Genomic DNA, 27,735 nt, shown 5'->3' on the forward strand with positions numbered 1-27,735 from the left:
AAGCGGCCGCGCGTCACGCAGTTGGGGTGGTGGGGGCGGAGCGGGCGCGGGGCGCGGTGGCGTCACTTCCGGAAGTGACGCCATCGGGCAGCGCGGGAAGCGGGCGCGTGGCGGCGGCGGCGGCGGGAAACGGCGGCGGCGGAGGAGGCGGCGGCGGTGACGTCACGGTGACGCCATGCCGACGGTGCTGGGTCTGGAGGGCTCCGCCAACAAGGTGGGGGCGGGGGTGGTGCGGGACGGCGTCATCCTCAGCAACTGCCGCGCCACTTACGTCACGCCGCCCGGCCACGGTGAGGCGCCTGACGTCACCACCCTCCCTTTCCCTTGCCCGGCGCCGCCCCCCCGCCATGTGACGTCAGCCTCCCCCAAGCCCCGTGACATCACCTTCCCCCCCAAGCCCCTCCCCCTCTCGGCCCCCCTTCCGTGACGTCACACCTCCCGTGATGTCACAGCCCTTCCCCCCCCCATGACATCACCTCCCCCGGGATGCCGCTGCTCCCCCGTGATGTCACTCCCTCCCCTTGGTGCCCCACCCCCTCGTGAGCGACATCACCCCTCCCCCCCATGACATCACTCCTGTGACGTCCCCCTCCCGTGACGTCATTCCCCGCAGGAACCGCCCCCCCACCCCACCCCACCCCACCATGACATCACTTCCCCCGTCGCGGGGCGACGTCGCTCCCCCGCGTCTCCGGGCCATCCCTTGCGACTCCCCTCCCCCCCCGCCCCCGGGCCCCGAGCGACCTCGTCGTCTCCGTGACATCACCGCGTCTCCGTGACGTCACCGCGTCGCCCTCAGGCTTCGCCCCGGGCCCGACGGGGCGCCACCACCGCCGGAAACTCTTGGGGCTGGTGGGCGCCGCCCTGCGCGACGCCGGGCTCCGCCCCCGCGACCTGGACGCCGTCGCCTTCACCAGAGGTACCCGCCCGCTCCCCGCCCCGCGTCGTTAGCATCTCATTAGCATAACGAAGGCCCATCCCCCCCCTTCGTTAGCGTGCCGTTTGCATATCGTTAGCGTATTCACCACGCCGCCCCGCGGGGCCGGCACACCGTTACCATCCCACCCACCTCCCATTACCATACCATTACTATACCATTAGCATCTCATTAGCATCTCATTAGCATAACGAAGGCCCTTCTCTGGGTCGTTAGCATGCCATTTGCATATCATTAGCATATTCACCACGCCGCCCCGCAGGGCCGGCGCACTGTTACCATCCCACCCGCCTCCCATTACCATACCACTAGCCTGTTATTAGCATATCATTAGCATACCATTAGCATAACGAAGGCCCCCTCTGGGTCATTAGCATGCCATTTGCATATCGTTAGCATATTCACCACGCCGCCCCGCGGGGCTGGCGCGCCGTTACCATCCCACCCGCCTCCCATTACCATACCACTAGCATATCATTAGCATATCATTAGCATATCATTAGCATAACGAAGGCCCACCCCCCTCATTAGCATTCCATTTGCATATCATTAGCATATTCACCACGCCGCCCCGCGGGGCTGGCGCGCCGTTACCATCCCACCCGCCTCCCATTACCATACCACTAGCCTATCATTAGCATCTCATTAGCATAACAAAGGCCCACCCCCTTCATTAGCATGCCGTTTGCATATCGTTAGCATATTCACCACGCCGCCCTGCGGGGCTGGTGCGCCGTTACCATCCCACCCACTTCCCATTACCATACCACTACCATACCATTAGCATACCATTAGCGTATCATTAGCATACCATTAGCATATAATTAGCATCTCATTAGCATATCATTAGCATGCAATTAGCATATCATTAGTGCCTAATTAGCGCCTTCTTAGCGTATATTTAGGGCGTCGATCGCAGCTGCACGGCCATGCCCCCCCCCCAAGCCCCCTCCCGGCCGCCATCTTAGCCCCGTCCCGCCTCCCCCGACCTTTGCCGCCGTCGCCGCGGCGATTCGTGACCTCACCCCCCCCCCCCCCCCCCCAGGTCCCGGCATGGGGTCGCCGTTGGCGGCGGTGGCGGCGGTGGCGCGGACGTTGGCGCAGGTTTGGGAGCTGCCCCTTTTGGGGGTGAACCATTGCGTGGGGCACATCGAGATGGGGCGGCTGCTGGGCCGCGCCCCCGACCCCCTGGTGCTTTACGTCAGCGGCGGCAACACGCAGGTAAAAAAAAACCAACGGTGAGGTGAGGTCAGAGCGCGGCAGGGGGAGGAGGAAGTGATGTCACAGCCGCCCCCCCGCAGGTCATCGCTTTCTCCCGACGCCGCTACCGGATTTTCGGGGAGACGCTGGACCTGGCGGCGGGGAACTGCCTGGATCGCTTCGCCCGCCTGCTGCAGGTGGGGGAGGGGGGGGGCCCACAAAAGGGGGCGGGGCGTGCCCATAAAAGGAGGTGGGGACACGCCCACAAAAGAGGCGGGGCATGCCCATAAAAGGGGCGAAGCCACGCCCCCTCCCTTTACTCCTATGGGCAGGCCTGGAAGGGAAGGGGGTGAAGCCCCGCCCACAAAGGGGGTGAGGCCACGCCCACAAAGGGGTGAAGCCCTGCCCACAAAGAGGCAGGCCACGCCCACAAAGAGGCAGGCCACGCCCACAAGGGGTGAGGCCACGCCCCCTCCCTTTACCCCTATGGACAGGCCTGGAAGGGAAGGGGTGAAGCCCCGCCCACAAAGGGGGGTGAAGCCCCGCCCACAAAGGGTGGGGCCACGCCCACAAGGGGTGAGGCCACGCCCACAAAGCGCCAGGCCACGCCCACAAAGGGGTAAGGCCACACCCCCTCCCCTTCCCCCTATGGACAGGCCTGGAAGGGAAGGGGTGAAGCCCCGCCCACAAAGGGTAAGGCCACGCCCCCAGAGGGGTGAGGCCACGCCCACAAATGGCCCAGACCACGCCCTCAGATGGGCGAGGCCACGCCCACAAAGGGGTGAGGCCACGCCCCCTCCCTTTACCCCTATGGACAGGCCTGTAAGGGAAGGGGTGAGGCCCCACCCGGGGGGGGGTGAGGCCACGCCCCCAGAGGGGTGAGGCCACGCCCCCAGAGGGTGAGGCCACGCCCCCAGAGGGGTGAGGCCACGCCCCCAGAGAGGGGTGAGGCCCCGCCCCCAGAAGGGTGAAGCCCCGCCCCCCCTTTGGCAGATCTCCAATGAGCCCAGCCCGGGTTACAACATCGAGGTGTTGGCCAGGAGGTGGGCGGGGCCTGGGGGTGGGTGGGAGGGGCCTGGGGAGTGGGAGGGGCCTGGGGAGTGGGCGGGGCCTGGGGAGTGGGCGGGGCCTGGGGTGGGTGGGCGGGGCCTGGGGTGTGTGGGAGGGGCCTGGGGTGGGTGGGGGGGCCTGGGGAGTGGGTGGGGCCTGGGGAGTGGGCGGGGCCTGGGGAGTGGGTGGGAGGGGCCTGGGGTGGGTGGGCGGGGCCTGGGGAGTGGGCGGGGCCTGGGGTGGGTGGGCGGGGCCTGGGGTGGGCGGGGCCTGGGGTGGGTGGGGTGTGGGGTGGGCGGGGCCGGGGGTGGGTGGGCGGGGCCTGGGGTGGGTGGGCGGGGCCTGGGGTGGGCGGGGCCTGGGGAGTGGGCGGGGCTAACCCCTTTAATAGACGCCCAGCCCTGTTACTAGAGCAGGCCTGGGGTTAAGGGGGGGGGGGGGGCTAATGGGGGGTGAAACCCTGTTAGTAGGAACCAAAGCTCCTTCATAGCACCCCAGACCCCCTTAGTATCACCCCAAACCCCCTTAACTCACCCCAAACCCCCTTAGTATCACCCCAAAACCCCCTTAACAGACCCATAACCCCCTTAATATCACCCCAAACCCCCTCAAGAGCCCCCCAAATCCCCTTAACACACCCCAAACCCCCTTACTATCACCCCAAAACCCCCCTTAACAGACCCCAAACCCCCTTTAAGAGCCCCCCAAACCCCCTTAAGATCACCCCAACCCCCTTTAAAATCCCCCCCAAACCCCCTTTAACCCCCCCCCAGACACCCCCCCCACCTTCCCAGGTCCCCCCCAAACCCCGGGGTCCCCCCCCAAACCCCCCCAGGACCCCCCTAAACCCCGGGGTCCCCCCCCAAACCCCCCTTGGACCCCCCCAAACCCCGGGGTCCCCCCCCAAACCCCCCTTGGACCCCCCCCAAACCCCCCCAGGACCCCCCCAAACCCCCCTTGGACCCCCCCAAACCCCCCCAGGACCCCCCCTAAACCCCGGGGTCCCCCCAAACCCCCCCTGGACCCCCCCAAAATCCCCAGGGGCCGGCGCCTGGTGGAGCTGCCCTACGTGGTGAAGGGGATGGACGTCTCCTTCTCGGGGCTCCTCTCGCACCTCCAGGTGAGGCACCCCGAAACTCGGGGGGGCACCCCGAAACCCAAAGGGCACCCCGAAACCCAAGGGGCACCCCAAAACCCAAAGGGCACCCCCCTTAAAGCCAGGGGAGACCCCCCCAAAACCCTGGGAGGAGCCCAAAAACCTTGGGGGGGGGGGGGGGGAGCTTAAATCTCTACTGGGGGGACCCCGAAACCTGGGGGGGGACCCCAAAAGTGGGTGGGCACCCCAAAACCTGGGAGGTAACCCCAAAACTTGGGAGGGACCCCAAAACTTGGGGGGGGAGACCCCAAAACTGGGTGGGCACCCCAAAACCTGGGGGGGACCCCAAAACTGGGTGGGCACCCCAGAACCTGGGGGGTAACCCCAAAACCTGGGGGGGACCCCAAAACTGGGTGGGTACCCCAGAACCTGGGGGGACCCCAAAAGTGGGTGGGCACCCCAAAACCTGGGAGGGACCCCAAAACTTGGGGGAACCCCAAAAGTGGGTGGGCACCCCAGAACCTGGGGGGGGAGACCCCAAACTGGGTGGGCACCCCAAAACCTGGGAGGGACCCCAAAACTTAGGGGGACCCTAAAACTGGGTGGGCACCCCAGAACCTGGGAGGGACCCCAAAACCTGGGAGGGACCCCAAAACTGGGTGGGCACCCCAAAACCTGCATGGGCACCCCCCTCCTCAAATCCTGGGTGCCCCCCCCAAAACCTGGGGGTCACCCCCCCCCCCCAGACCCAGGGGGTCCCCCAAAACCCTCTCTGTGCCCCCCCCCCCCCCCAGGCGGTCACCCCCAAACTGCTGGAGTCGGGGGAGGCCACCGCCGAGGATCTCTGCTTCTCCCTCCAGGTGGGGCCGTGGCTACCAAACGGGGGGGGGCGGCTACCAAAGAGGGGGGGGCTACCAAAGAGGGGGCGGCTACCAAATTGGGGGGGGGGGCTACTAAATGGGGGGGGCTACTAAATGGGGGGGGGGCTACCAAAGAGGGTTGGGGGGCTATCAAAGGGGGGGGGGGCTATCAGAGGCAGGTTGGGGCTACTAAAGGGAGGTGAGCGGCTACTGAAAGGGTTTGTGGCTACTGGGAGGGGGTTGGGGCTACTAAGGGGGGGGGTTGGGGCTATTAAAAGGGGGTTGGGGGCTATTAAAGGGGGGTTTGGGGGCTACTGAGGGGGTTTGGGGGCTACTAAGGGGGCTTGGGGGCTATTAAAGGGGGGTTGGGGCTACTAAAGGGGGTTGGGGGCTACTAGTGGGAGGGGGTTGGCTACTAAAAGGGGGGGTTGGGGGGGCTACAAAAGGGAGTTTGGGGCTATTAAAGGGGGTTGGGGGCTACTAAAGGGGGTTGGGGGCTAGTAAGGTGGGGGGGTTGGCTACTAACGGGGTCCAGGGGGGCTATTAAGGGGGTTTTGGGCTACTAACGGGGTCCGGGGGGCTATTAAGGGGGTTTTATGGCTATTAAGGGGGTTTGGGGCTACTGACGGGGTCCGGGGGGGCTATTAAGGGGGTTTTATGGCTATTAAGGGGGTTTTGGGCTACTAACGGGGTCCAGGGGGGCTATTAAGGGGGTTTTATGGCTATTAAGGGGGTTTTGGGCTACTAACGGGGTTTGGGGGGGCTATTAAGGGGGTTTTGGGCTACTAAGGGGGTCCGGGGGGCTATTAAGGGGGTTTTTGGCTACTAACGGGGTCCGGGGGGCTATTAAGGGGGTTTTATGGCTATTAAGGGGGTTTTGGGCTACTAACGGGGTCCGGGGGGCTATTAAGGGGGTTTTATGGCCATTAAGGGGGTTTTGGGCTACTAACGGGGTTCGGGGGGGCTATTAAGGGGGTTTTATGGCTATTAAGGGGGTTTTGGGCTACTAACGGGGTCCGGGGGGGCTATTAAGGGGGTTTTATGGCTATTAAGGGGGTTTTGGGCTACTAACGGGGTCCGGGGGGCTATTAAGGGGGTTTTATGGTTATTAAGGGGGTTTTTGGCTACTAACGGGGTCTGGGGGGCTATTAAGGGGGTTTTATGGCTATTAAGGGGGTTTTATGGCTACTAACGGGGTCCGGGGGGCTATTAAGGGGGTTTTGGGCTACTAAGGGGGTCCGGGGGGCTATTAAGGGGGTTTTATGGCTATTAAGGGGGTTTGGGGCTACTAAGGGGGTCCGGGGGGCTATTAAGGGGGTTGGGGGGGGGGGTGCGTGTCCCCGTCCCGCGCCCGTAGCGTCGCCGCTGCTGACATCACCAGGAAACGGCCTTCTCCATGCTGACGGAGGTGACGGAGCGAGCGCTGGCCCTGACCCGCGCCAGGCACCTGCTGCTCGTGGGGGGCGTGGCCTGTGCGTGAGGGGGCGTGGCCAGGGCCGGGGATAACCCACAGGGGGCGGGGCATCACCCCAAGGGGGGGATATATTGTGTGTATTGGGGGGGGACAGGGGATCAGGGAGGGGGCGGGGGATAGGGGGCGTGGCCTAGAGGGAGGGGGCGTGGCCTAGAGGCAGGGGGCGGGGCCTAGAGGGAGGGGCGGGGCCAGGGCCGGGGATAACCCACAGGGGGCGGGGCATCACCCCTGGGGGGGGGGTATATTGTGTGTATTGGGAGGGAGGTGGGGGATGGGGAGGGGGTGGGGGCTGGGGGGCGGGGCCTATGGGAGGGGGTGGGGCATAGGGGGCGGGGCCTAGAGGGAGGGGGCGGGGCCAGGGCCGGGGATAACCCACAGGGGGCGGGGCATCACCCCAAGGGGGGGATATATTGTGTGTATTGGGAGGGAGGTGGGGGATAGGGGAGGGGGCGGGGCCTGGGGGGCGGGGCCTATGGGAGGGGGCGTGGCCTAGAGGGAGGGGGAGGGGCCTAGAGGGGGATAACCCACAGGGGGCGGGGCATCACCCCAAGGGGGGGGTATTGTGTGTATTGGGAGGGGGGCGGGGGATTGGGGAGGGGGTGGGGCCTGGGGGGCGTGGCCTAGAGGGAGGGGGCGGGGCCTAGAGGGAGGGGGCGGGGCCAGGGCCGGGGATAACCCACAGGGGGCGGGGCATCACCCCAAGGGGGGGATATATTGTGTGTATTGGGAGGGGGGCGGGGGATAGGGGAGGGGGTGGGGGCTGGGGGGCGGGGCCTATGGGAGGGGTGGGGCACAGGGGGCGTGGCCTAGAGGGAGGGGGCGTGGCCTAGAGGGAGGGGATAACCCACAGGGGGCGGGGCATCACCCCAAGGGGGGGGATATATTGTGTGTATTGGGAGGGAGGTGGGGGATAGGGGAGGGTGTGGGGCCTGGGGGGCGGGGCCTATGGGAGGGGCGTGGTCTAGAGGGGGAGGGGGCGTGGCCAGGGCCGGGGATAACCCACAGGGGGCGGGGCATCACCCCAAGGGGGGGGATATATTGTGTGTATTGGGAGGGAGGTGGGGGATAGGGGAGGGGGCGGGGGATAGGGGGCGTGGCCTAGAGGGAGGGGGCGGGGCCTAGAGGGAGGGGGCGGGGCCAGGGCCGGGGATAACCCACAGGGGGCGGGGCATCACCCCTGGGGGGGGATATATTGTGTGTATTGGGAGGGGGGCGGGGGATAGGGGAGGGGGTGGGGCCTGGGGGGCGTGGCCTAGAGGGAGGGGGCGTGGCCTAGAGGGAGGGGGAGGGGCCTAGAGGGGGATAACCCACAGGGGGCGGGGCATCACCCCAAGGGGGGGATATATTGTGTGTATTGGGGGGGGACAGGGGATCAGGGAGGGGGCGGGGGATAGGGGGCGTGGCCTAGAGGGAGGGGGCGTGGCCTAGAGGGAGGGGGTGTGGCCAGGGCCGGGGATAACCCACAGGGGGCGGGGCATCACCCCAAGGGGGGGATATATTGTGTGTATTGGGAGGGGGGCGGGGGATAGGGGAGGGGGTGGGGCCTAGGGGGCGGGGCCTATGGGAGGGGCGTGGCCTAGAGGGAGGGGGCGTGGCCTAGAGGGAGGGGGCGTGGCCTAGAGGGGGATAACCCACAGGGGGCGGGGCATCACCCCAAGGGGGGGGGATATATTGTGTGTATTGGGAGGGGGACAGGGGATCGGGGAGGGGGCGGGGGATATGGGGCGTGGCCTAGAGGGAGGGGAGGGGCCTAGAGGGAGGGGCGGGGCCTAGAGGGAGGAGGCGGGACCAGGCTGCAGGCCACGCCCCCCCAGCCACGCCCCCTTCCTCCCCCAGGTAACCGCCGCCTCCAGGAAATGCTGCGGACCATGTGCCGAGCCCGGGGGGCGGAGCTCTGCCCCATTGATGAGAGGTTGGGGGGGGGGGGGCGCAACCCCCACATCTGGGGGGCAGGGGAGCCACATCTGGGGGGTGGGAGCCCACATTGGGGGGGCGGGGACCCACATCTGGGGGGTGGGAGCCCACATTGGGGGGGCGGGAGCCCACATTGGGGGGTGGGGAACCACATCTGGGGGGTGGGACCCACATCTGGGGGGTGGGACCCACATTGGGGGGTGGGACCCACATCTGGGGGGCAGGGGCCTGTATATAGGGAGTGGGAACCTCATGGGGGGGGGGCGGGGAGCTAGATATAGGGGGCGGGGAGTGCCATCTATGGGGCGGGACCCACATCTATGGGGCGGGGGATCACCTATGGGGAGCAGGGAGTCGTATAAGGGGTGGGGACCCACATAGGGGGGGTGGGACCCACATAGAAGGGGTGGGGAGCTAGATATAGGGGGCGGGGAGTGCCATCTATGGGGCGGGACCCACATCTATGGGGCTGGGATGTGTGTCCCCCCCCCCCAGGTACTGCGTGGACAACGGGGCCATGATTGCTCAGGCGGGTTGGGAGATGCTGAGGGCGGGGCAAGTGACGGAGCTCGCCCAATCGGGGATCACGCAGAGGTGAGGCGGGGCCCGTCGCTCACGTCTATGGGGCTGGGACCCACATCTATGGGGCTGGGACCCACATCTGTGTCCGTCCCCCCCCCCCCCAGGTACCGGACGGACGAGGTGGAGGTGACCTGGAGGGACTGAGCTGGCCACGCCCCCTCCCTCCCGCGTGGCACGAAGCCCCGCCCACTTTTCCATAAAAGGCTTTGGCTCCGCCCCCCCACCGGCTCGTGGCTCCGCCTCTTTCTGCGGCTGTAAAGGGGGGGGGGGAGGAGCCCCGGGCATGGGGGGCTGGGGGGGTATGGGGGGTGTGGGGCTATGGGGGCTATGGGGGGTATGGGGGCTATAGGGGGTATGGGGGGTATGGGGGCTATAGGGGCTATAGGGGGTATAGGGGCTATGGGGGGCTATAGGGGGCTATAGGGAGGTATGGGGGCTATAGGGGTTATGGGGGCTATGGGGGGCTATAGGGGGTGTAGGACTATGGGGGCTATAGGGGGCTATAGGGGCTATAGGGCTATGGGGCTATAGGGCTATGGGGCTATAGGGGCTATAGGGGGCTATAGGGCTATAGGGCTATGGGGCTATGGGGGTTACAGAGCCTATAGGGGCTATGGGGCTATAGGGGCTATAGGGGCTATAGGGTGGGCTATAGGGGCTATAAGGGCTATAGGGCTATGGGGGTTACAGAGCCTATAGGGGCTATAGGGGCTATAGGGGCTATAGGGCTATGGGGGCTATAGGGGGCTATAGGGCTATGGGGGTTACGGAGCCCATAGGGAGCTGTGTGGGCGGGTGGGCGGGGCTTACGCGGTGGGCGGGGCCGCCTGGCCTCGCGCACAACCCGGCCTCTCTCTCTCCCTCCCCCCCCTCCCCCGAGCCACGCCCTCCCCTCAGCGCCTCGGCCAATGGGAGGGCGGGGGGGGCGTGGCGAGGCGGAGGGCGGGGGGGGGGGCAGCGGCGCATCAGCGGCGGCGCCTCAGTCTGCTTCCGGGCGGCGGTGAGTGAGGAGCTGGGAAGGGGGAAAAGGGGGTTTGGGGTTTGTTTTTTTATGTAACCGGTTATACCGACCCGCGTTCCCCCCGTCGCCGTCAGCCGCGGGCGAACGGGGTTTTAGCGGCGTCGTAGAAAAAAAAAAACAAAAAAAACGGCGGCTCCATCTTCACCCGGGGGAGGTTTAACGGGTTAAAACTCCACCGGAGTTTGCGGGGTCGTACAGCAAACTGTCGTCTGCCCTAATCCCCCTGTTGTTTTTTTTATTTTTATTTATTTCTCCTTTTCCGCTTTAATAGATGTATTTTTTTTTAAAAAAAAAAAGTCAATTCGCCGGGTTTTTCAGTTAGTTTTCTTTATTTTTAAGGTTAATTCTGTGGTTTAGTGTTCATCCGGCGGCGCGTTCGCCCCCCCCCCCCCCCCGCGTGGTTCCTCGTAAAAACACTGAAATATTTTCTTAAATTTTTTTTTTTTCATCTTTAACGACTATTAATTGTTTAAAAAAAAACTTTGAATTTTCCTTTCATGTTTTTTTTTTTCTCTTTCGCTGTTTTTTTTCCCAGGTATTTTCGTCTCAGGAAAGAAGCGGGGACGGAGTCGGTTTGCGCTTCTAAATCTTTGTAATTTCTGCCTTTATAACCGTAAAAAATGTTTCATTTCTCCGCGCAGAAACGTTTAATTTCTAATTAAATGTTTTAATTCCCGCTTTAAGTTTTTAATTCTTAATGAAGGTGGGGACGGTTAATTGGTGTAGTGATTAAACTTTAAAATTATTATCGCTTTGCTGCTGCTTTTCTTACGGTAACACACCCACCCCCCAAAAAAAAAATTTAATTGTTTAGTAGTTTAATTTAAAGGTTTTAAAGGTTTAATTGCTTTTTTGGGATTGTTTTTTTTTTTGGAAGGGTTAAAGAAATTTAATAAAGGGTTTGAGCGGGAAAAATAGTCTTGAAGTAATAAAGCGATGTGGTTTAAAAAGAAACAAAAAGGTTAATTGAAAAGATAAAAAAAGGGAGAAGTGGTTAAAATAAGGGGAATAAATGTGGAAATTAATTGAAGAGGAGTTTAAAATGAAGGAATAGGGGAAAATAAGCTGAATTAAGGGGAAAAGGGTTAAAATAAAGGGATAATTGATTTTAACAGGAGGGGAATAAAGGTGAGTTGGTTTAGAAAAGGTTAAATAAAGCGAAAAATATTTTTTTTTTCGAGGGCGGGAATAGAGAAAACGGGTTGTAAAAGGGGGGGAATGAAGGGAAAAGGGGGGGGAATGAAGGGAAAATGGGATTTTAAAAGGGGGAATGAAGGGAAAATGGGTTTTTTAAAGGGAGAATGAAGGAAAAAGGGGGGGGGAAATGGAAAAAAGAGTTTTAAAAAAGGAGGGAAATGAAAGGGGAGGAATAAAGGGGCTGAGCAGAGCCAGCACCCGGCGGAGCTGTTGAGGCGGCGGCGGCCGCTGCTCGACTGAGGGGGGGAGAGAAAAGGGGCGGGGCTTAGGGAAAAGGGCGGGAAGAGCGGCGCATGCGCAATGCCCACACCCGCTCCGGCCGCCAATTCCCGAGTGCCCATTGGCTGGTTTTGCATTGCTCCTCAGTCCTCCCGCCCGCCGGGGGGCGCTGCGGCGGCGGGGATTGGGTGGGGGGGGGGAGCGTGATTAAAGCGAGGCGCCGGAAGGGGCGGGGTTTGCGCCATCATGGCGGCGCCCGAGGAGGAGGAGGCGGCGGCGGCGGCTGCGGCGGTGGATGGAAACGGGGACGGAGACGAAGCGGCGTTGAAACGGCTGGAGGTGTGTGAGGGGGGGAGGGGGGGCGCCTGAGGGATATCCCGGTTCGCTGCCGACCTCCTTTTTTTTTCCTCTGGAGCAGGAACTGGTGAAGGAACTGTACCACTTCCGGGATGATCTCCCTCAAAGTGAGGGCCGTGACCCCTCGGCTGACCCCGGGGCGGTGCTGGCGGAAGAGATGGAAAAAACGTTGCGGCTGATGGAGGAAGTGCACGGTAACGAGGCTGTGGGGGGGGCGTGGCCAACGCTGCCATTGGCTGAGGGAGGACTTAGCCCCTCCCACTTTTCCCAGTATCCCCTCAGGGTCGTGGGCGGGCCTTACTCCTTCGAGCTCAGGCATTGGCTGTTAGCCCGGAAGGCGGGATTAGGGCGGAACAAATCCTAAGCCGGGCGGTAAAACTCGAACCGGGATTGGTCACCGCCTGGACGCGATTGGGGGAAGAGCTTTGGAGGCGGGGCGAGCTCGAGCGAGCCCGTTCCTGTTTCGCCGGCGCGTTGGCCCACGTGAGTCGGGGAGGGCGGGCTCCGGGGTGGGGGCGGGGTCAAGCTGTGATTGACGGCCGCCGCCCGCCTATGGCAGGGGGAGGACGCCGAAGCTCGCCGCCTGCTCTCCATGGCGCTGCGGGCGGGCGGGGCCCTGAGGGAGGGGCTGGCCCAGGCCGAGGCCGCCGTACGCTGCGCGCCCAATGACGGCCGCTCCTGGTGTGAGTGGCGGGACGGGGGGGCGGGGCCTCAGGGGGGGCGGGGCCTGAGGGGGCCGGGGGCGGGGCCTGTGGGAGGTGGGCGGTGCTTAGGGGCGGGGTTATGGGTGGGGGCGTGGCTATGGGGTTGGGGGCGTGGCCTGTGGGAGGTGGGCGGTGCTTAGGGGCGTGGCTGTGGGTCTGGGGGCGTGGCTATGGGGTTGGGGGCGTGGCCTGTGGGAGGTGGGCGGTGCTTAGGGGTGGGGCTAATGGCCTGGGGGCGTGGCTATGGGGTGGGGGCGTGGCTATGGGGTGGGGGCGTGGCCTGTGGGAGGTGGGTGGTGCTTAGGGGTGGGGCTAATGGCCTGGGGGCGTGGCTATGGGGTGGGGGCGTGGCCTGTCGGCGGTGGGCGGGGCTTAAGGGCGTCGCTATGGATCTGGGGCGTGGCTATGGGGGTTGGGGGCGTGGCTATGGGGTGGAGGCGTGGCCTGTGGGAGGTGGGCGGGGCTTAGGGGCGTTGCTATGGGTCTGGGGGCGTGGCCAGGGGTTGGGGGCGTGGCCTGTCGGCGGTGGGCGGGGCTTAAGGGCGTCGCTATGGATCTGGGGGTGTGGCTACATGGTTGGGGGCGTGGCCTGTGAGAGGTGGGCGGGGCTTGGGGCGGGGCTAATGCCCTGGGGTGTGGCCACGGGGGTTGGGGGCGTGGCCACGGGTCCGGGGGTGTGGCTATGGGGTTGGGGGCGTGGCTTTAGGTGGGTGGGCCGTGCCAGGAGGCGTGGTTAAGGGGCTGGGGGCGTGGCCTGTGGGAGGTGGGCGGTGCTTAGGGGCGGGGCTATGGGGTTGGGGGCGTGGCCACGGGTGGGGGGCGTGGCTTAGAGGTGTGGGTACGGGTCTGGTGGCTTGGGGATGGGGGCGTGGCTATGGGTCTGGGGGCGTGGCTATGGGTTGGGGGCGTGGCCACGGGTTTGGGGCGTGGCCTGTGGGAGGTGGGCGGGGCTTAGAGGTGTGGGTACGGGTCTGGTGGCTTGGGGATGGGGGCATGGCTATGGGTCTGGGGGCGTGGCTATGGGTTGGGGGCGTGGCTATGGGTTGGAGGCGTGGCTATGGGTCTGGGGGCGTGGCCGTGGGGATGGGGCGTGTCCTTGCCGGCCACACCCCCTCCCCTCCTCTCCCCCCTCCCCCCCCCCAGACGTGCTGGGCAACGCCTACGTGTCGCTGTTCTTCGCGGGGGGGCAGGGCCCCGAGGTGGCTCGCAGGGCGCTGGCAGCCTACGCACAGGCCGTAAGGGGCGGGGCCTGGCCCGGGGGGGCGGGGCTATGCAAATAGGGGGCGGGGCTAAAGAGGGGGCGGGGCTGATCTCTATCCCCCCCCCCCCCCCCCCTTTTTCCAGGAGCGGGTGGACCCCGAAGCGACCAACAACCCCGACCTGCACCTGAACCGCGCCACTGTGAGCCAATGGGGGCACGGCAGGGGGGCGGGGCATAGCCGGCGGGGGGCGTGGCTAGTTCCAGGGGGGCGTGGCCGGCCCCTACAGCCCCTCCAATAGGGGAGGGGGGCGTGGCCTGGGAGCTGGGGGCGTGGCCTGGGGTTGGTGGGCGTGGCCTAGAGCCTGGGGGTGTGGTCTGGGAGCGGGTGGGCGTGGCCTGGAGTTGGTGGGCGTGGCCTGTGAGTCGGTGGGCGTGGCCTTTGGCTGCGTGGGCGTGGCCTGGGAGCTGATGGGTGTGGCCTAGAAGGTGGGGGTGTGGCCTAGAAGCTTGGGGGGTGTGCCTGGGATGTGGTGGGCGTGGCCTAGGGCTGCGTGGGCGTGGTCTGTAGTTGGTGGGCGTGGCCTGGGGCTTGTGGGCGTGGCCTAGAGGCTGGGGGTCTGGCCTGGGAGCGGGTGGGCGTGGCCTGTGAGTCGGTGGGCGTGGCCTATGCTGCGTGGGCGTGGCCTGCGAGCTGGTGGGCGTGGCCTGGGGATGCATGGGCGTGGCCTGGGGGTGGTGGGCGTGGCCTAGAGGCTGGGGGTGTGGTCTGGGAGCAGGTGGGCGTGGCCTGGAGTTGGTGGGCGTGGCCTGTGAGTCGGTGGGCGTGGCCTTTGGCTGTGTGGGTGTGGCATGGGGGCTGGTGGGCGTGGCCTGGGGCGGTGTGGGCGTGGCTTAGAGCTCGGGGGCGTGGCCTAGAAGCTTGGGGTGTGTCTTGGGAGCTGGTGGGCGTGTCCTAGGGCTGCGTGGGCGGGGCCTGAGGTTACTCCAGCCAATCAGGCGCATGTCCCCGCCCCCCCCCCAGCTGCTGCAGTACCAGGAGCGGTTCGGGGCGGCGCTGGAGGGGCTGGGCAGGGCGGCGGCCTTGGCCCCCGGGTGGGAGGAGCCTCGTCGGCGTCACGCCCAGCTGCTGGATTTCCTGACCCGCCTCTGCGGCCTGCTGGCCAATCGGGTGAGCCCACCGGGGGGGGGGGGGGAAAGGGGGCGGGGCTTCTTTCCCACCACCCCCCTTTTAACCCCGCCCCCTTTTTTTTTTTTGCCCTTTTAGGGAAAGCTGCGTGGGAAACGCCGGCGAGGATTGGAGGGGCCGGTTTCTCCCGCCCACCTCGGCCCATTGGCCGGTCCGGGTGGACCCCGCCCTTCCACCCTCCATTCCCTCCGCCCTGGACCCAACCCCCGCCGCGTCCTATTGGGCCGCGTCATCTTCAGCCTCACTCCGGAAGAGGGCGTGCCCTAGTCAGTGCCACGCCCCTCCCTTTCCGGAAGCTCCGCCCCCCTAGCCCAAAAGGGGGCGGGGTTTATAGGAAGCCCCGCCCCCCCTCCCTGATGGTTGGCTCCTCCCCCCTTTTTGGCAGCACGGTGGGCGTGGCCGACGGGAGCGGGGGGGTGGCGGCCGTCACCGTCTACAACGCGGCGCCCGGTTGGGGGGTGCTGGTGGGCGACGCCCTGGCCCTGCCCGACCCCCACCTCTGCCTGCACCAGCACCAGCACCAGGGCAAGGTTGGGGAGGGGGGCGGGGGGAACTGGGAGGGACTGGGAGGGACTGGGGGAGGGGTTGAGGGGGACTGGGGGGCACTGGGAGGGACTGGGAGGGGACTGGGGGGGGGTTGAGGGGGACTGGGGGGCACGGGGGGGGGAGTAGGAGGCACTGGGAGGGCACTTGGGGGGGGTGAGGGGTACTGGCGGGCACTGGGAGGGACTGGGAGGGGGCTGGTGGGCACTGGGAGGGACTGGGGGGCACTGGGAGGGATTGAGGGGGACTGGGGGGCACTGGTGGGGGGTCTGGGGGGACTGGGAGGGGACTGGGGGGCACTGGGAGGGGTTGAGGGGGACTGGGGGACACTGGAAGGGACTGGGGGCACTGGGGGGCACTGGGAGGGGGCTGGGGGGCACTGGCAGGGGTTTGGGGGGGTCTTGAGGGCACTGGGAGAGGTTTGGGGGGGGACTGGGTGAGGACTGGGGGCACTGGGAGGGGTTGAGGGGGACTGGGAGGGAGCTGGGGGGGACTGGGGGCTTGGGGCACTGGGAGGGGTTTGGGGTGGACTGGGGGGGCACTGGGAGGGGTTGAGGGGGACTGGGGGGGGCACTGGAAGGGACTGGGGGCACTGGGAGGGACTGGGGGGCACGGGGAGGGGGCCTGGGAGGCACTGGGGGGGGGTGAGGGGGACTGGGGTCACTGGGAGGTGCCGGGGGGGGGGCACTGGGAGGGGTTTAAGGGGGCACTGGGAGGGGACTGGGAAGGGACTGGGAGGGGTGTGGTGGGGGGGGGAACTGGGAGGGGATTGGGGGACACTGGGTGGGACTGGGAGGCACTGGGAGTCAGCTGGGATGCACTGGGTGGGACTGGGAGGGGGTTGAGGGGGCACTGGGCGGGGTCTGTGGGGCTGTATGCTGGTCCGTACTGGTGTGTACCGGTCCGTACTGGTGTGTACCGGTTTGTACTGGTGTGTACTGGTTTGTACTGGTGTGTACTGGTCTCTCCCCCGCAGAGTTTCTCCTTCTCGGGGCTGCGGGTCCCGTCCCCGCTGTCGCTGCTGGTCAATGGCCGCCGCCCCCCCGGCCCCGCCCTGGCCCCCGCCCGCCTGGCGCTGCGCACCGCCCCCGACAGCCAATCACAGCCCGCGCCGCCCCGCTAGGCCCGCCCACCCAGCTCCTGGCCACGCCCCTTTCCCCCTCCTCTTCCTTTTGGGGGGGCGGGGCCTTTCTGGCACCTCCCTCTGCTCCAAATATGGCAAAAGGGGGCGGGGCAATAAAGGGATTCGCTGGTTCTTGTGGCGCTTGGGGGAGGTGGGCGGAGCTACGCGGCAGGACACACCCCCCACTGGGCGGGGCCACGCCCCCTCCGATTGGGCGTCTTGGGCAGGGGGCGGGGACTCCGCCGCCATTTTGGGCGGTTGTGAGGATTCACCCGCCTCATGGCGGCCGCCATCTTGGGTGGTAGTGAGGGCCCTGTGGTGGCCGCCATCTTGGGGAGGAGCCCGCCACGGCGGCCGCCATCTTGGGTGGTAGTGAGGGCCCTGTGGTGGCCGCCATGTTGGGGAGGGAAGGAGCCCGCCACATGGCGGCCGCCATCTTGGATGGTAATGAGGGCCCTGTGGTGGCCGCCATCTTGGGGAGGGGAAGGAGCCCGCCACGGCGGTCGCCATCTTGGGTGGTAGTGAGGGCCCTGTGGCGGCCGCCATGTTGGGCGGGGGGGGTGGAGCCCGCCACGGCGGTCGCCATATTGAGTGTGGCGCCGCGCTGCATGTAGGCCGCCATCTTGGGGAGGGGAGGGAGCGGGAAGGGGGCGTGGTCAACCTTTAGCCCCGCCCCCCGGGTCTCACCCCGGGGGGGGGGAATCTATGGGGCAGGAGAGGGGCTATAGGGCCGGCTATGGGGCAGGAGAAACCGTATTGGGCTGGTTATAGGGAGCAATGCTATAGGGCACGTGTGGGGCAGAAACGGGGCTATAGGGCAGGAGAGGCTGTATAGGGCCAGCTATGGGGCACACAAGGCCCTATAGATCTGTGGGGCACTTGGGGGGCGCTCTGGGGCGCAAGGTGTGGGTCAGGTTCCCGCCCGCCCCGACAGCAGCGTTTACAAACCATCTGTCCTTTAATCGTCAAGTCGTAACGAGGTATCAAAATTAAAAGGGGGGGAGGAGGGGGAGGGGGAGCAAATTACTTGGGGGGGGGGGGGGGGAGGGGTGAAGCCGAACTATGGGGGGGGGTGGGGCGGGGGGGGGGAGGGGTCACGACACCACGAACACGGCGGGGGAGGGGCTGAGGAGAGGGGGAGGGGCGGCGGGTGTGGGGGGTTTTTTTTTTGGGGTGGGGGTGGGGGGGTAGGGGGTCCCGGCTCAGTTTCGTTGGGGGGCGGGTTTTAGGAATCGTCCTCGCCGTTGGCGCTGTCCCGGTCGTCCTCCCCCTCCTCCGCTTCCTTCTCGTCGCCCTTGATGGACTCGAGCTGTGGGGAGAGGGGAGAGAAAAAAAAACCCCACGGGGGGTGGGAAGGTGTGGGGCTGCCCCATAGATTCCGTGGGGCTGCCCCATAGATTCCGTGGGGCCGCCCCATAGATTCTGTGAGCGCCCCATACATTCTGTGAGTGCCCCAGATTCTGTGGGGCTACCCCATAGATTGAGTGCCCCATAGATTCTGTGGGGCTGCCCCATAGATTCCGTGAGTGCCCCATAGATTCCGTGGGGCCACCCCATAGATTCTGTGAGTGCCCCATAGATTCCATGGGGCCGCCCGATAGATTGAGAGTGCTCCATATATTCTGTGAGTGCCCCATAGATTCTGTGAGTGCCCCATAGATTCCGTGAGTGCCCCATAGATTCCGTGGGGCCGCCCCATAGATTGAGAGTGCTCCATATATTCTGTGAGTGCCCCATAGATTCTGTGGGTCTGCCCTATAGATTCTGTGAGTGCCCCATAGATTCCATGGGGCCGCCCCATAGATTCTGTGAGTGCTCCATAGATTCTGTGAGTGCCCCATAGATTCAGTGGGGCCGCCCCATAGATTCTGTGGGGCTGCCCCATAGATTCTGTGAGTGCCCCATAGATTCCATGGGGCCGCCCCATAGATTCCGTGAGCGCCCCATAGATTCCGTGAGTGCCCCATAGATTCTGTGCCGCTGCCCCATAGTTTGTGAGTACCCCATAGATTGTGAGTGCCCCCTAGGTTCTGTGGGGCTGCCCCATAGATTCCGTGGGGCTACCCCATAGATTGAGAATGCCCCATAGATTCTGTGGGGCCACCCCATAGATTGAGAGTGCCCCATAGATTCCGTGAGTGCCCCATAGATTCCGTGGGGCCGCCCCATAGATTCCGTGGGTCCGCCCCATAGATTCCGTGGGTCCGCCCCACAGATTCCATGGGTCCATCCCCCCGCCCCGGCCTCACCTGATCGTCCCCCCGCTCCTCGGCCTCCTCGTCATCCAGCAGGTCGCCCTCCTCCGCCGAGTCCTCTCCCCCCGCCTCCGCCTTGGCTCCGCCGCCCCCCTCCTCCTTCTTGGCCGAGCCGCCCCCCTGCTCCTCCTCCGCCTTCTCGCTCTTCTGCTCTGGTGGGGGGTGGGGGGGGGGGGAGCAGAGACAAAAAAACGCGTCAAAGAGTTCTGCCCAAAACGGGCGGAATTTGCCCCAAAAAAAACCGCCCCCCCCGTCCCCGCCGCCGCCTTACTCTGCTCCTTCTCGATCTTCTCCAGGCTCTCCAGCAGCGCGTCCACCTTCTGCTTGATCTGGCTCAGCTCCTTCTTGATGCTCTGCAGGTCGTCGCCTTTCACTGATTCCGACCAAAAAAACCCCAAAATCGCTGAGATTGGCCCCAAAAACCCGGCCCCGCCCCGTTGAGCCGCCGCCTACATTTGCCGGATTTGGAGGAGGAGCCGCGCTGGCCGCTCTTGGAGTTGAAGCCGCTCTTCCCGCGGCGCGAGGTGTTGCCGGAGACTCGTTGCCGTTTGGAAGGGACGACGGCCCGGGCGATGGGCGGGGGAGGGGGCACGCGGGCGGGGTAGCTGTACATCCTGGGGGGGGGGAAGGGGCGGGGCTAAAGGGGGCGTGGCCATGGGGGTGGGGGGGTGTATGGGGGGAGGGCTGGGGGTGGGGCTGGGGCAGGTGGGGGCGGGGCTTAGGGGAGGGGGCAGGGCTTGGGGAGGGGGCGGGGCTTTGTGTCCTGGGGTGTTGCTTAGGGGAGGTGGGGGCGTGGCTTAGGGAGGCAGGGGCGTGGCCTAGGGAGGAGGGGGCGTGGCCTAGGGAGGAGGGGGCGTGGCCTAGGGAGGAGGGGGCGTGGCTTTGTATCCCTGCAGTGTTGCTTAGGGGAGGTGGGGGCGGGGCTTTGTATCCAGGGGCGTGGCCTAGGGGGGCGGGGGGCGTGGCTTAGGGAGGCAGGGGGCGTGGCCTAGGGAGGAGGGGGCGTGGCTTAGGGAGGCAGGGGCGTGGCTTTGTATCTGGGGCGGGGCTTAGGGGAGGAGGCGTGGTTTGTGTCCCGGGGCAGGGCTTAGGAAGGCGGGGGCGTGGCTTAGGAAGGCGGGGGCGTGGCTTTGTATCCCTGGGGGCGTGGCTTGGGAGGTGGGGGCGTGGCTTGGGGAGGTGGGTGGTGCCAGGGGTGGGGCTTAGCTGGTTCTTGGGGGCGTGGCCAAAGGCAGGTGGGTGGTGCCAGGGGTGGGGTGTAGCCAGGGGGGCGGGGCTTAGGAAACCCGGGGGCGTGGCCATGGCAGGTGGGGGCGGGGCTTAGTAAACCATGGGGGCGTGGCTTGGCACCCCAGGGGGCGTGGCTTATCTCTCCATGGGGGTGTGGCTTGCTGCTTGGGGGCGTGGCTTAGTGCTCCAAGGGGGCGTGGCCAAGGGCAGGCAGGGTTGTGTTGGGGGGAACAGGCAGGATGGGGGTGGGGCCAGGGGGCGTGGCTTAGCTTGGGGGCGTGGCTTAGCTTCTTGGGGGCGTGGCTTAGCTTCTTGGGGGCGTGGCTTAGCACCCGGGGGGTGTGGCCAAGGGCAGGCAGGGTTGTGTTGGGGGAACAGGCAGGATGGGGGGGTGGGGCCGTGTGGGCGTGGCTTGGGGCCGTGGGGGCGTGGCTTGGGGGCCGTGGGGGCGTGGCTTGGGGGCCGTGGGGGCGTGGCTTGGGGGCCATGTCCCTACCTGTCGTAGTAATCCCGCTGGAAGTCGTAGTCCAGGTCGAAGGAGGATCTGGAGGGGGGGGAGGGAGGGGAGAGAGGCGAGTGGGCGTGGCCTCCCCGGGCAGGGGGCGGGGCTCCTGCCGGCAGGGGGCGGAGCCTGGGGGGGGTGGGGTGGGGTGGGGGGATTTTGGGGGGGTGGGATTTGGGGGGAGGGGAAATAGCGAAGAGGCCGACCTGACGAGGGGGGATGGAGAAGGTGGGGCGGGTACTGACCCGTACATCTCGGCCGCCGAGCGCTTCACCCCCGCTTTGCCCCGGTTCACCTTCGGCTCGGCCGCCAGGTTGATGTCTGCAAGGGGGAGAAAAGGGGGGGGGGGGGGGGGTCAGAGAGGGGGCGGGGCCAGAGAGGGGGCGGGGCCAGAGAGGGGGCGGGGCCAGAGAGGGGGCGGGGCCAGAGAGGGCATCATGGGGCCCTGCAGGGAGAGGGGCTATAGGGGGGCTATAGGGGGGCTATAGGGGGTAGAAAAGAACCTACAGGGGCTCGATAGGGGGCCTGTAGGGTGGCTATAGGGCAGAAGAGGGGCTATAGGGGGTCTACAGGGGGCCTATAGGGTGCCTATAGGGTAGAAGAGGGTCTATAGGGGGTCTACAGGGTGCCTATAGGGTGCCTATAGGGTAGAAGAGGGGCTATAGGGGGTCTATAGGGGGTCTATAGGGTGCCTATAGGGTAGAAGAGGGTCTATAGGGGGTCTACAGGGTGCCTATAGGGTAGAAGAGGGGCTATAGGGGGTCTATAGGGTACCTATAGGGTGCCTATAGGGTAGATGACCTATGGGGGTCTATACAGTGCCTATAGGGTGTCTACAGGGTAGAAGAGGGGCTATAGGGTGTCTGTAGGGTGCCTATAGGGTAGAAGGTAACCTATGGGGGTCTATACGGTGCCTACAGGGTGTCTACAGGGTAGAAGAAGGTCTATAGGGTGGCTATAGGGTGGCTATAGGGTGGCTATAGGGTAGAAGACGACCTATGGGGGTCTATAGGGGGTCTATATGGTGCCTTTAGGGTAGAAGAGGGGCTATAAGGGGTCTATACAGTGCCTATAGGGTGTCTATAGGGTAGAAGAGGATCTATACAATGTCTATAGGGTGCCTATAGGATGCCTATAGGGTAGAACATGACCTATGGGGGGCTATAGGGGGTCTATATGGTGCCTATAGGGTAGAAGAGGGGCTATAGGGTGTCTAGACAGTGCCTATAGGGTGTCTATAGGGTAGAAGAGGGCCTATAGGGGGTCTATACAGTGCCTATAGGGTGTCTACAGGGTAGAAGAGGGGCTATAGGGGGTCTATAGGGCATCTATAGGGTAGAAGAAGATCTATAGGGTGTCTATAAAGTGTCTATATGGTGCCTATGAGGTAGAAGAGGGTCTATAGAGGGTCTATAGGGTAGAAGAAGGTCTATAGGAAGGCTATAGAGTGTCTACAGGGTGTCTACACAGGAGAAGAGAGTCTATAGGGGGCCTATAGGGGGCCTACAGTTAGAAGAGGGCCTATAGGGGCTCTATAGGGTGTCTATACAGTACAAGAGGGTCTACAGTGTGTCTATAGGGAGTCTATAGGTCAAAGAGGGCCTATAGGGGATCTATAGGGAGTCTATAGGGTGTCTATACAGTAGAAGAGGGTCTATAGTGTGCCTATAGGTCAAAGAGGGTCTATAGGGGGCTGTAGGTGGTCCATAGGGTGCCTATAGGGGGCCCATAGGGTGCCTATAGGTCAAAGAGGGTCTATAGGGTGCCCATAGGGCGCCCATGGGGCAGGGAGGTGACACCCTATAGGGCCATACGTCCAGGCCAAGGTCCGCGGGACCGTCCAAAGGTCTCCAAGACCCCCCCAAAGATCTATAGGAGCCTCGGAAGGTCCATAGGGCCACCCTGAAGATCTATAGCTCTACCTGAAGGTTCATAGGGTCACCCTGAAGGTCTATAGGTCACCCTGAAGGTCCATAGGGTCACCCCGAAGATCTATAGGTCTACCTGAAGGTCCATAGGGCCACCCTGAAGGTCCATAGGGCCACCCCGAAGGTCTATACGTCTACCTGAAGGTCCATAGGGTCACCCCGAAGATCTATAGGTCACCCTGAAGGTCCATAAGGTCACCCCGAAGGTCTACAGGTCTACCTGAAGGTCCATAGGGTCACCCTGAAGATCTGTAGGACCACCCCGAAGATCTATACGTCTACCTGAAGGTCCATAAGGTCACCCTGAAGGTCCATAGGGCCACCCCAAAGGTCTATAGGTCACCCTGAAGGTCCATAGGGTCACCCCAAAGGTCCATAGGGCCACCCCAAAGGTCTATAGGTCACCCTGAAGGTCCATAGGGTCACCCTGAAGGTCCATAGGGCCACCCCGAAGATCTATAGGTCACCCTGAAGGTCCATAGGGTCACCCCAAAGGTCTCCCAGACCATCTGGAGGTCCATCAGCCCACCCTGAAGGTCCCCAGCACCACCCTGAAGGTCTCCAAGACACACAGACCCCCCCAAAAGGTCTATAGGGCCAGCCCAAAGGTCTCCAAGACCTCCTGAAGGTCCCCAGAACCTCCCTGAAGGTCTCCAAGATCACCTCGAGGGTCCACAGAACCACCGTGAAGATCTCCCAAGACCCCCTAAAGTCCATCAGAGCCGTCCGAAGGTCCGTAGGTCCGCCCAGAAGGTCCACAGAACAACCCTGGAGGTCTCCAAGACCCCCCCAGAAGGTCCAGAGGGCCACCTGAAGGTCTCCAAGACCTCCTACAAGGTCCATCAGATGACCCAGAAATGCATCCGTCCACCCAGAAGGTCTCCGAGACCCCCCGGAAGGTCCATCAGACCACTCTGAAGGTCCACAGGTCCACCCAGAAGGTCCACAGGTCCACCCAGAAGGTCCACAGGTCCACCCAGAAGGTCTCCAAGACCCCCTAGAAGGTCTACAGGTCCACCTGAAGGTCCATCAGACCACTCTGAAGCTCCATAGCTCCACCCAGAACGCCCCTAGAACCCCCCCAGAAGGTCTCCAAGACCCTTCCAGAAGCTCCACAGGGCCACCTAAAGGTCTCCAAGGTCCACCAGACCACTCTGAAGCTCCAGAAACGTACAAAGAACCCCCCAAAAGATCCACAGAACCCCCCCCCCGAAGGTCTCCAACACCCCCCTGAAGGTCCACAGGGCCACCTAAAGATCTCCGAGGTCCACCAGACCACTCTGAAGCTCCAGAGATCAACCCGAAACGGCCAGAGAACCCTCCAGAACATCCACAGAACCCCCCCCGAAGGTCTCCAAGAGCCCCCCGAAGGTCTCCAAGAGCCCCCCAAAGGTCTCCAAGAGCCCCCCAAAGGTCTCCAAGAGCCCCCCAAAGGTCTCCAAGAGCCCCCCAAAGGTCCACAGGGCCACCTAAAGATCTCGTGAGGTCCACCAGACCACTCTGAAGCTCCACAGATGGACCCCAAAGGTCCAAAGAACCTCCCGGAACGTCCACAGAACGCTCCAGGTGGTCTTCAAGATCCCCTGAAGGTCCAAGAAAACCCCCGAAAGGTCTTCAAGACCCTCCGGAAGGTCCCCAAAACCCCCCAGAAGGTCCCCAAGACCCCCCGGAAGGTCCCCAACCTCGTTTTCTCCTCGTCCCCGACTCACCCAAGACCTGCCCGGCGATCATCCTCCCGTCTTCCCCCGCCACGGCCGCCCGGGCGTTCCGTTCGTTAACGTATTGAACGAAAGCGAAACCTTTGTGGACGGAGCAGCCGACGATTTTGCCGTATTTGGAGAAAATGGCTTCCACGTCGCTTTTCTTCACCACCAACGTGTTGAGGTTCCCGATGAAAACCCGGGAATTCATGGACCGGGGGTCCGTCTTGTTCGTCACGTTGCTGGCCATGGCGGGGGGAAAAAGGGGGAAGGGGGGGGGAAGGGGGGGGGAGGGGAGGGACAACCTGGGGGGGGGGGGAGGGGGGGAGAAAAGATGGGGGAGGGGTGGGAAACACACACACCCCCCCCCCAACCCCCAACTCGCCCCCGTGCGCGGCCGAGGGGGGGCGGGGAGCTCTGCAAAAGGCTCCGCCCCTTCCCCAAGCCACGCCCCCTCCCCCCAAGCCACGCCCCCCAGCCAGCGATTGGCTCCCTCCCCTCTACCCACCCCTTTGATAACCCACCCCCCTGCTTTTGGCCACGCCCCCTTGGTTTAGCCCCGCCCCCTCGGTTGGCCACGCCCCCCTGGCCACGCCCCCTTTCTCCGCTTACCGTGGGGGGGGGGGAGAGAGAGAGGGGGGAGGGGGCGTCCGTGGGGTGGCGGCGGCGGGGGAGGGGAAAAGGGGGGGGTGGGGCTAAAGAGGGGGCGTGGCTTAAAGGGGGGGAGGGGCCCGAAAAAACCGGCGGAAAATAAAAAATTTGGAAAAAAAAAAAATTCAAAATTTTTTTTTTTGGGGGGGGGGGGGGGGGGAGGAAAAACCAACCCGACAACAACAATGAAAAATAAAAAATTAAAAAAAAAAAACCACAAAAACAAAAAAAACCCCACCCAAAACCCCCACCCCAAAACCCCACTGAAAAGAATCCAAACCCCTCAAAACCCCTGAAAACTCCAGCGGGGGAGGGAGGGGGGGGGGGGGGCGGGGGAGGGGCGGCTCAAACCACCCGATTTGGGGCATTTTGGGGGGTTTTGAGGAGTTTCTGTTCGGTCCCAGGGAGGGGGGGGGGGAGAAGGGGGAGAAAAGGGGTGAAACTCCCCCAAAATGGGGCGGGGGAGGGGGGGGGGGAGGGGAGGGGGGGGGGAACCCAAAAAAAAAAAAAAAAAACCACCAAAAAAACCCCAAAAAACCCCAAAAATAAAAAAATTAAAAAATAAAAAAAGAAGAATTTGGCACTTACGGTCGCCGCCGGCTCTAAAAAAATCCCGCTGTGAAAAGACACAAAAAAAAAAAAAAAAAAAAAAAAAAGAAAAAAAAAGGGGGGGGTGGGGGGGTTAGGGCGGGGGGAGGGGCGCCCCCCTTCCCTGCCCCTCCCCTCCCCCCCCCCACGCCAGCACCCCCTGGGCGAAAACGCGGCCCCTCCCCCCCCCTCATCCCCCTCCCCCCCCCCCCAAACTCGCCCCTCCCCCACTTCATGGTGGTGCTTTTATTTTTTTTTTGGGGGGGGGGAAGAAAAGTGATCCAAAAGTGGCGGGTTTTGACCCAAAACGGAGCCGCGCGGGGGGGGGGGGGTGGGGGGAGGGGAAGGGTGGGGGTGGGGGAGGGGAAAGGGGGGGGGAGGGGTTGCGCCTCGCTGGGCCCTGTGGAAGGAGAAGAGGTTGAGCGACCCCCCCCCCCTTTTTTTTTGCCCCCTCCCCCCCCCCCCTCAGGGCAGTTTTGGGGGGACCCCACCCCCCCCCCCCCACCCCCTTACCGTGGGGTTGGTTGAGGTTTGGGGTGAAAAAGGGGGATTTTGGGGGAGGCCCCAAATTAAAGAAAGGGGGGGGGGGGCCCGAAAATGATGGGGGTGAACCAAAATTTTGAGGTTTTGCCTCAAAATTTTGGGGGGGGGGGTGCGACCCCCCCAATTTTGGGGGGGGGGGGGATTTTGCCGTGAAAATAGGGAAATTTGGGGAGGTTGGAGGCCAAAAAAAGGATTTTTTTATTAGTTTTTTTAATTAATTTTTTTTAAATTATTATTTTGCACACACACACCCCCCCAAAAAAAATGTTTGGGGTTTTTTTTTTTTCTGAGCGGTGCGCGGATTTGGCCCGGTTTCACCCCAAAAAGCCCCTCGGGTTAGAAAAAAAGCCATTTCGCGTGTTTTCACCCCCCAAAAATTTCCTTTGGGGTTTGCCTCCAAAAAAAAATAAATTTAAAAAATCCCAAAATATATAATTTTTTTTTTTTTTTAAATAAAAAAGGGGTTTTATGACATTTTCACCCACAAACCCGCCGGAAATGGCCATTTCTGCTTCTTTCGCCCCAAACCAAGGTGAATTTCCCTCCCAAACCGGACATTTTCCCCCCTTTCGCCCCCTAAAATACCCCCAAAAGAAGGTTTTTTCCCCCATTTTGGGGATGCCCCGAATTGGGGAAGGGGTGGGGACCCCCAAATATTTTGGGGGGGGGTGTTGGTTCGGGGGGGGGGGGGGAAGGAGGAGGAGGAGGGAGGGGGAGGAAGCCGCGTTGCACCGAGCTGCGAAGCGGAAGCCACGCCCCCCTCGGCGGGAAGCCACGCCCACCCTCGGCGGGAAACCACGCCCCCTGGGTGGGAAGCCACGCCCACCCTCGGCGGGAAGCCACGCCCACCCTCGGCGGGAAGCCACGCCCCCTCCCCCGCCTCTAGCCACGCCCCCCTCCCCTCAGAGAGCTGAGGGGGCGCCCCCCCCTTCCTCCCCCCCCCCCCCCCATATTTCTCCTCATCCTCCCTCATCTTCCTCCCCCCCCCCCACTCCTCCTCATCCTCCTCATCCTCCGGCCTCGTTCCCTCACAGAAAGAGAGAAGAAGGGGGGGGGGGGGCGCTGCGCCGCCATTATGCCCCCCCCAAACTCCACAAGCGCTTCTCGCTCTCCCCCCCCCCCCTTTCCCACCCGCGGGCCATGCACGCGCCTCCCCCCACGCGTGTGCCCCCACCTCACACACACACCCCCCCCCATACACACGCTCCGTGGGTTTTATTTCTCACCGCTCCGGCCCCCGGCTCCGCTCCCGCCGCCGCCGCCGCCTTCGGGGGCTGCTCACAAAATGGCGCCCGCGCCGCCCTCTGCGCCGCTCGGAAGGGGGAGAGGGAGCGGGACCGCCCCCTGGCTGCCAAATCCAGGCGGGCGATTGGTGGAGATGGTTGTCTGTCAAGCGAGGGGCCAATAGGGAGGAGGAAAGCGCCGCAGCGCGGGAGGGGGAGGAACGGCGGCGAGTGGAGGAGTGCTGTTGTCAATCTAGCCGGGGAGGCGGGTCTTGAAGGTGATTGGTTGTGCGCTGCGGTGGGCCAATAGGGAGACGCTCTCCGCGCTGTCCCCGCCCCCAGGCGGGGCGGAGATTCTGCGTGTGTGAGAGAGATGATGGACACGCGGGGAGGGGGGGAAGCTTCGCTGCGGCGCATGCTCCCCTAGCGCCTCCCGATTGGACAACGGCGG

The 27,735-nt window shown here is 63.9% G+C and overlaps 3 protein-coding genes across 6 annotated transcripts; 2 read left to right on the forward strand and 1 right to left on the reverse strand.

The window, feature by feature from the left end:
- The first annotated feature begins 56 nt into the window (after positions 1 to 56).
- Positions 57 to 9,333, forward strand: OSGEP (O-sialoglycoprotein endopeptidase). Of its 2 annotated transcripts, XM_075741361.1 has the most exons (11): positions 63 to 290; positions 800 to 919; positions 1,983 to 2,158; positions 2,239 to 2,334; positions 3,131 to 3,180; positions 4,229 to 4,307; positions 5,078 to 5,143; positions 6,525 to 6,615; positions 8,454 to 8,529; positions 9,027 to 9,125; positions 9,218 to 9,333. In XM_075741361.1, the coding sequence occupies exons 1-11, from the start codon at positions 176 to 178 to the stop codon at positions 9,255 to 9,257; spliced, it is 1,008 nt and encodes a 335-aa protein (XP_075597476.1). In that variant the 5' UTR covers positions 63 to 175; the 3' UTR covers positions 9,258 to 9,333. The 2 variants fall into 2 exon arrangements, with proteins under 2 accessions (XP_075597478.1, XP_075597476.1); XM_075741363.1 differs by lacking the exon at positions 2,239 to 2,334 and having other exon boundaries at positions 57 to 290.
- Positions 9,334 to 11,796: 2,463 nt separating this feature from the next.
- TTC5 (tetratricopeptide repeat domain 5) lies at positions 11,797 to 16,674 on the forward strand. The gene is made up of 10 exons (XM_075741341.1): positions 11,797 to 11,889; positions 11,969 to 12,101; positions 12,179 to 12,390; positions 12,467 to 12,590; positions 13,755 to 13,846; positions 13,956 to 14,012; positions 14,834 to 14,980; positions 15,077 to 15,264; positions 15,384 to 15,528; positions 16,518 to 16,674. Exons 1-10 carry the CDS (start codon positions 11,797 to 11,799, stop codon positions 16,662 to 16,664), a joined length of 1,338 nt encoding a protein of 445 aa, XP_075597456.1. The 3' UTR covers positions 16,665 to 16,674.
- Positions 16,675 to 17,878: 1,204 nt separating this feature from the next.
- HNRNPC (heterogeneous nuclear ribonucleoprotein C) lies at positions 17,879 to 27,368 on the reverse strand. 3 transcript variants are annotated; one of them, XM_075741357.1, is made up of 9 exons: positions 27,288 to 27,368; positions 25,519 to 25,546; positions 24,289 to 24,584; positions 20,897 to 20,972; positions 20,646 to 20,693; positions 19,373 to 19,533; positions 19,191 to 19,292; positions 18,914 to 19,071; positions 17,879 to 17,973 (listed from the first exon to the last, which is right to left on the reverse strand). In XM_075741357.1, exons 3-9 carry the CDS (start codon positions 24,527 to 24,529, stop codon positions 17,890 to 17,892), a joined length of 870 nt encoding a protein of 289 aa, XP_075597472.1. In that variant the 5' UTR covers positions 24,530 to 24,584; positions 25,519 to 25,546; positions 27,288 to 27,368; the 3' UTR covers positions 17,879 to 17,889. The 3 variants fall into 3 exon arrangements, with proteins under 3 accessions (XP_075597472.1, XP_075597473.1, XP_075597471.1); XM_075741358.1 differs by having other exon boundaries at positions 18,914 to 19,066; positions 20,858 to 20,972; positions 27,288 to 27,352; XM_075741356.1 differs by lacking the exons at positions 25,519 to 25,546; positions 27,288 to 27,368 and having other exon boundaries at positions 20,858 to 20,972; positions 24,289 to 24,563.
- Between the last annotated feature and the right edge of the window lie 367 nt (positions 27,369 to 27,735).

The sequence above is a fragment of the Balearica regulorum genome, unplaced genomic scaffold (genome assembly GCF_011004875.1).
Source record: "Balearica regulorum gibbericeps isolate bBalReg1 unplaced genomic scaffold, bBalReg1.pri S35, whole genome shotgun sequence".
Lineage (NCBI taxonomy): Eukaryota > Metazoa > Chordata > Aves > Gruiformes > Gruidae > Balearica > Balearica regulorum.

Bases quoted from the DNA above. Each gene is read 5' to 3' on its own strand.
- OSGEP (XM_075741361.1), top strand. From the start codon at position 176: ATGCCGACGGTGCTGGGTCTGGAGGGCTCCGCCAACAAGGTGGGGGCG. The intron at 920-1,982 runs GTACCCGCCCGC...CCCCCCCCCCAG, and splicing joins CGCCGTCGCCTTCACCAGAG to GTCCCGGCATGGGGTCGCCG. The intron at 4,308-5,077 runs GTGAGGCACCCC...CCCCCCCCCCAG, and splicing joins GGCTCCTCTCGCACCTCCAG to GCGGTCACCCCCAAACTGCT.
- TTC5 (XM_075741341.1), top strand. From the start codon at position 11,797: ATGGCGGCGCCCGAGGAGGAGGAGGCGGCGGCGGCGGCTGCGGCGGTG. The intron at 12,391-12,466 runs GTGAGTCGGGGA...CGCCTATGGCAG, and splicing joins TCGCCGGCGCGTTGGCCCAC to GGGGAGGACGCCGAAGCTCG. The intron at 14,981-15,076 runs GTGAGCCCACCG...TTGCCCTTTTAG, and splicing joins GCGGCCTGCTGGCCAATCGG to GGAAAGCTGCGTGGGAAACG.
- HNRNPC (XM_075741356.1), bottom strand. From the start codon at position 24,529: ATGGCCAGCAACGTGACGAACAAGACGGACCCCCGGTCCATGAATTCC. The intron at 20,694-20,857 runs GTCGGCCTCTTC...CCCCCCCTCCAG, and splicing joins TCTCCATCCCCCCTCGTCAG to ATCCTCCTTCGACCTGGACT. The intron at 19,293-19,372 runs GTAGGCGGCGGC...GGTCGGAATCAG, and splicing joins CTCCTCCAAATCCGGCAAAT to TGAAAGGCGACGACCTGCAG.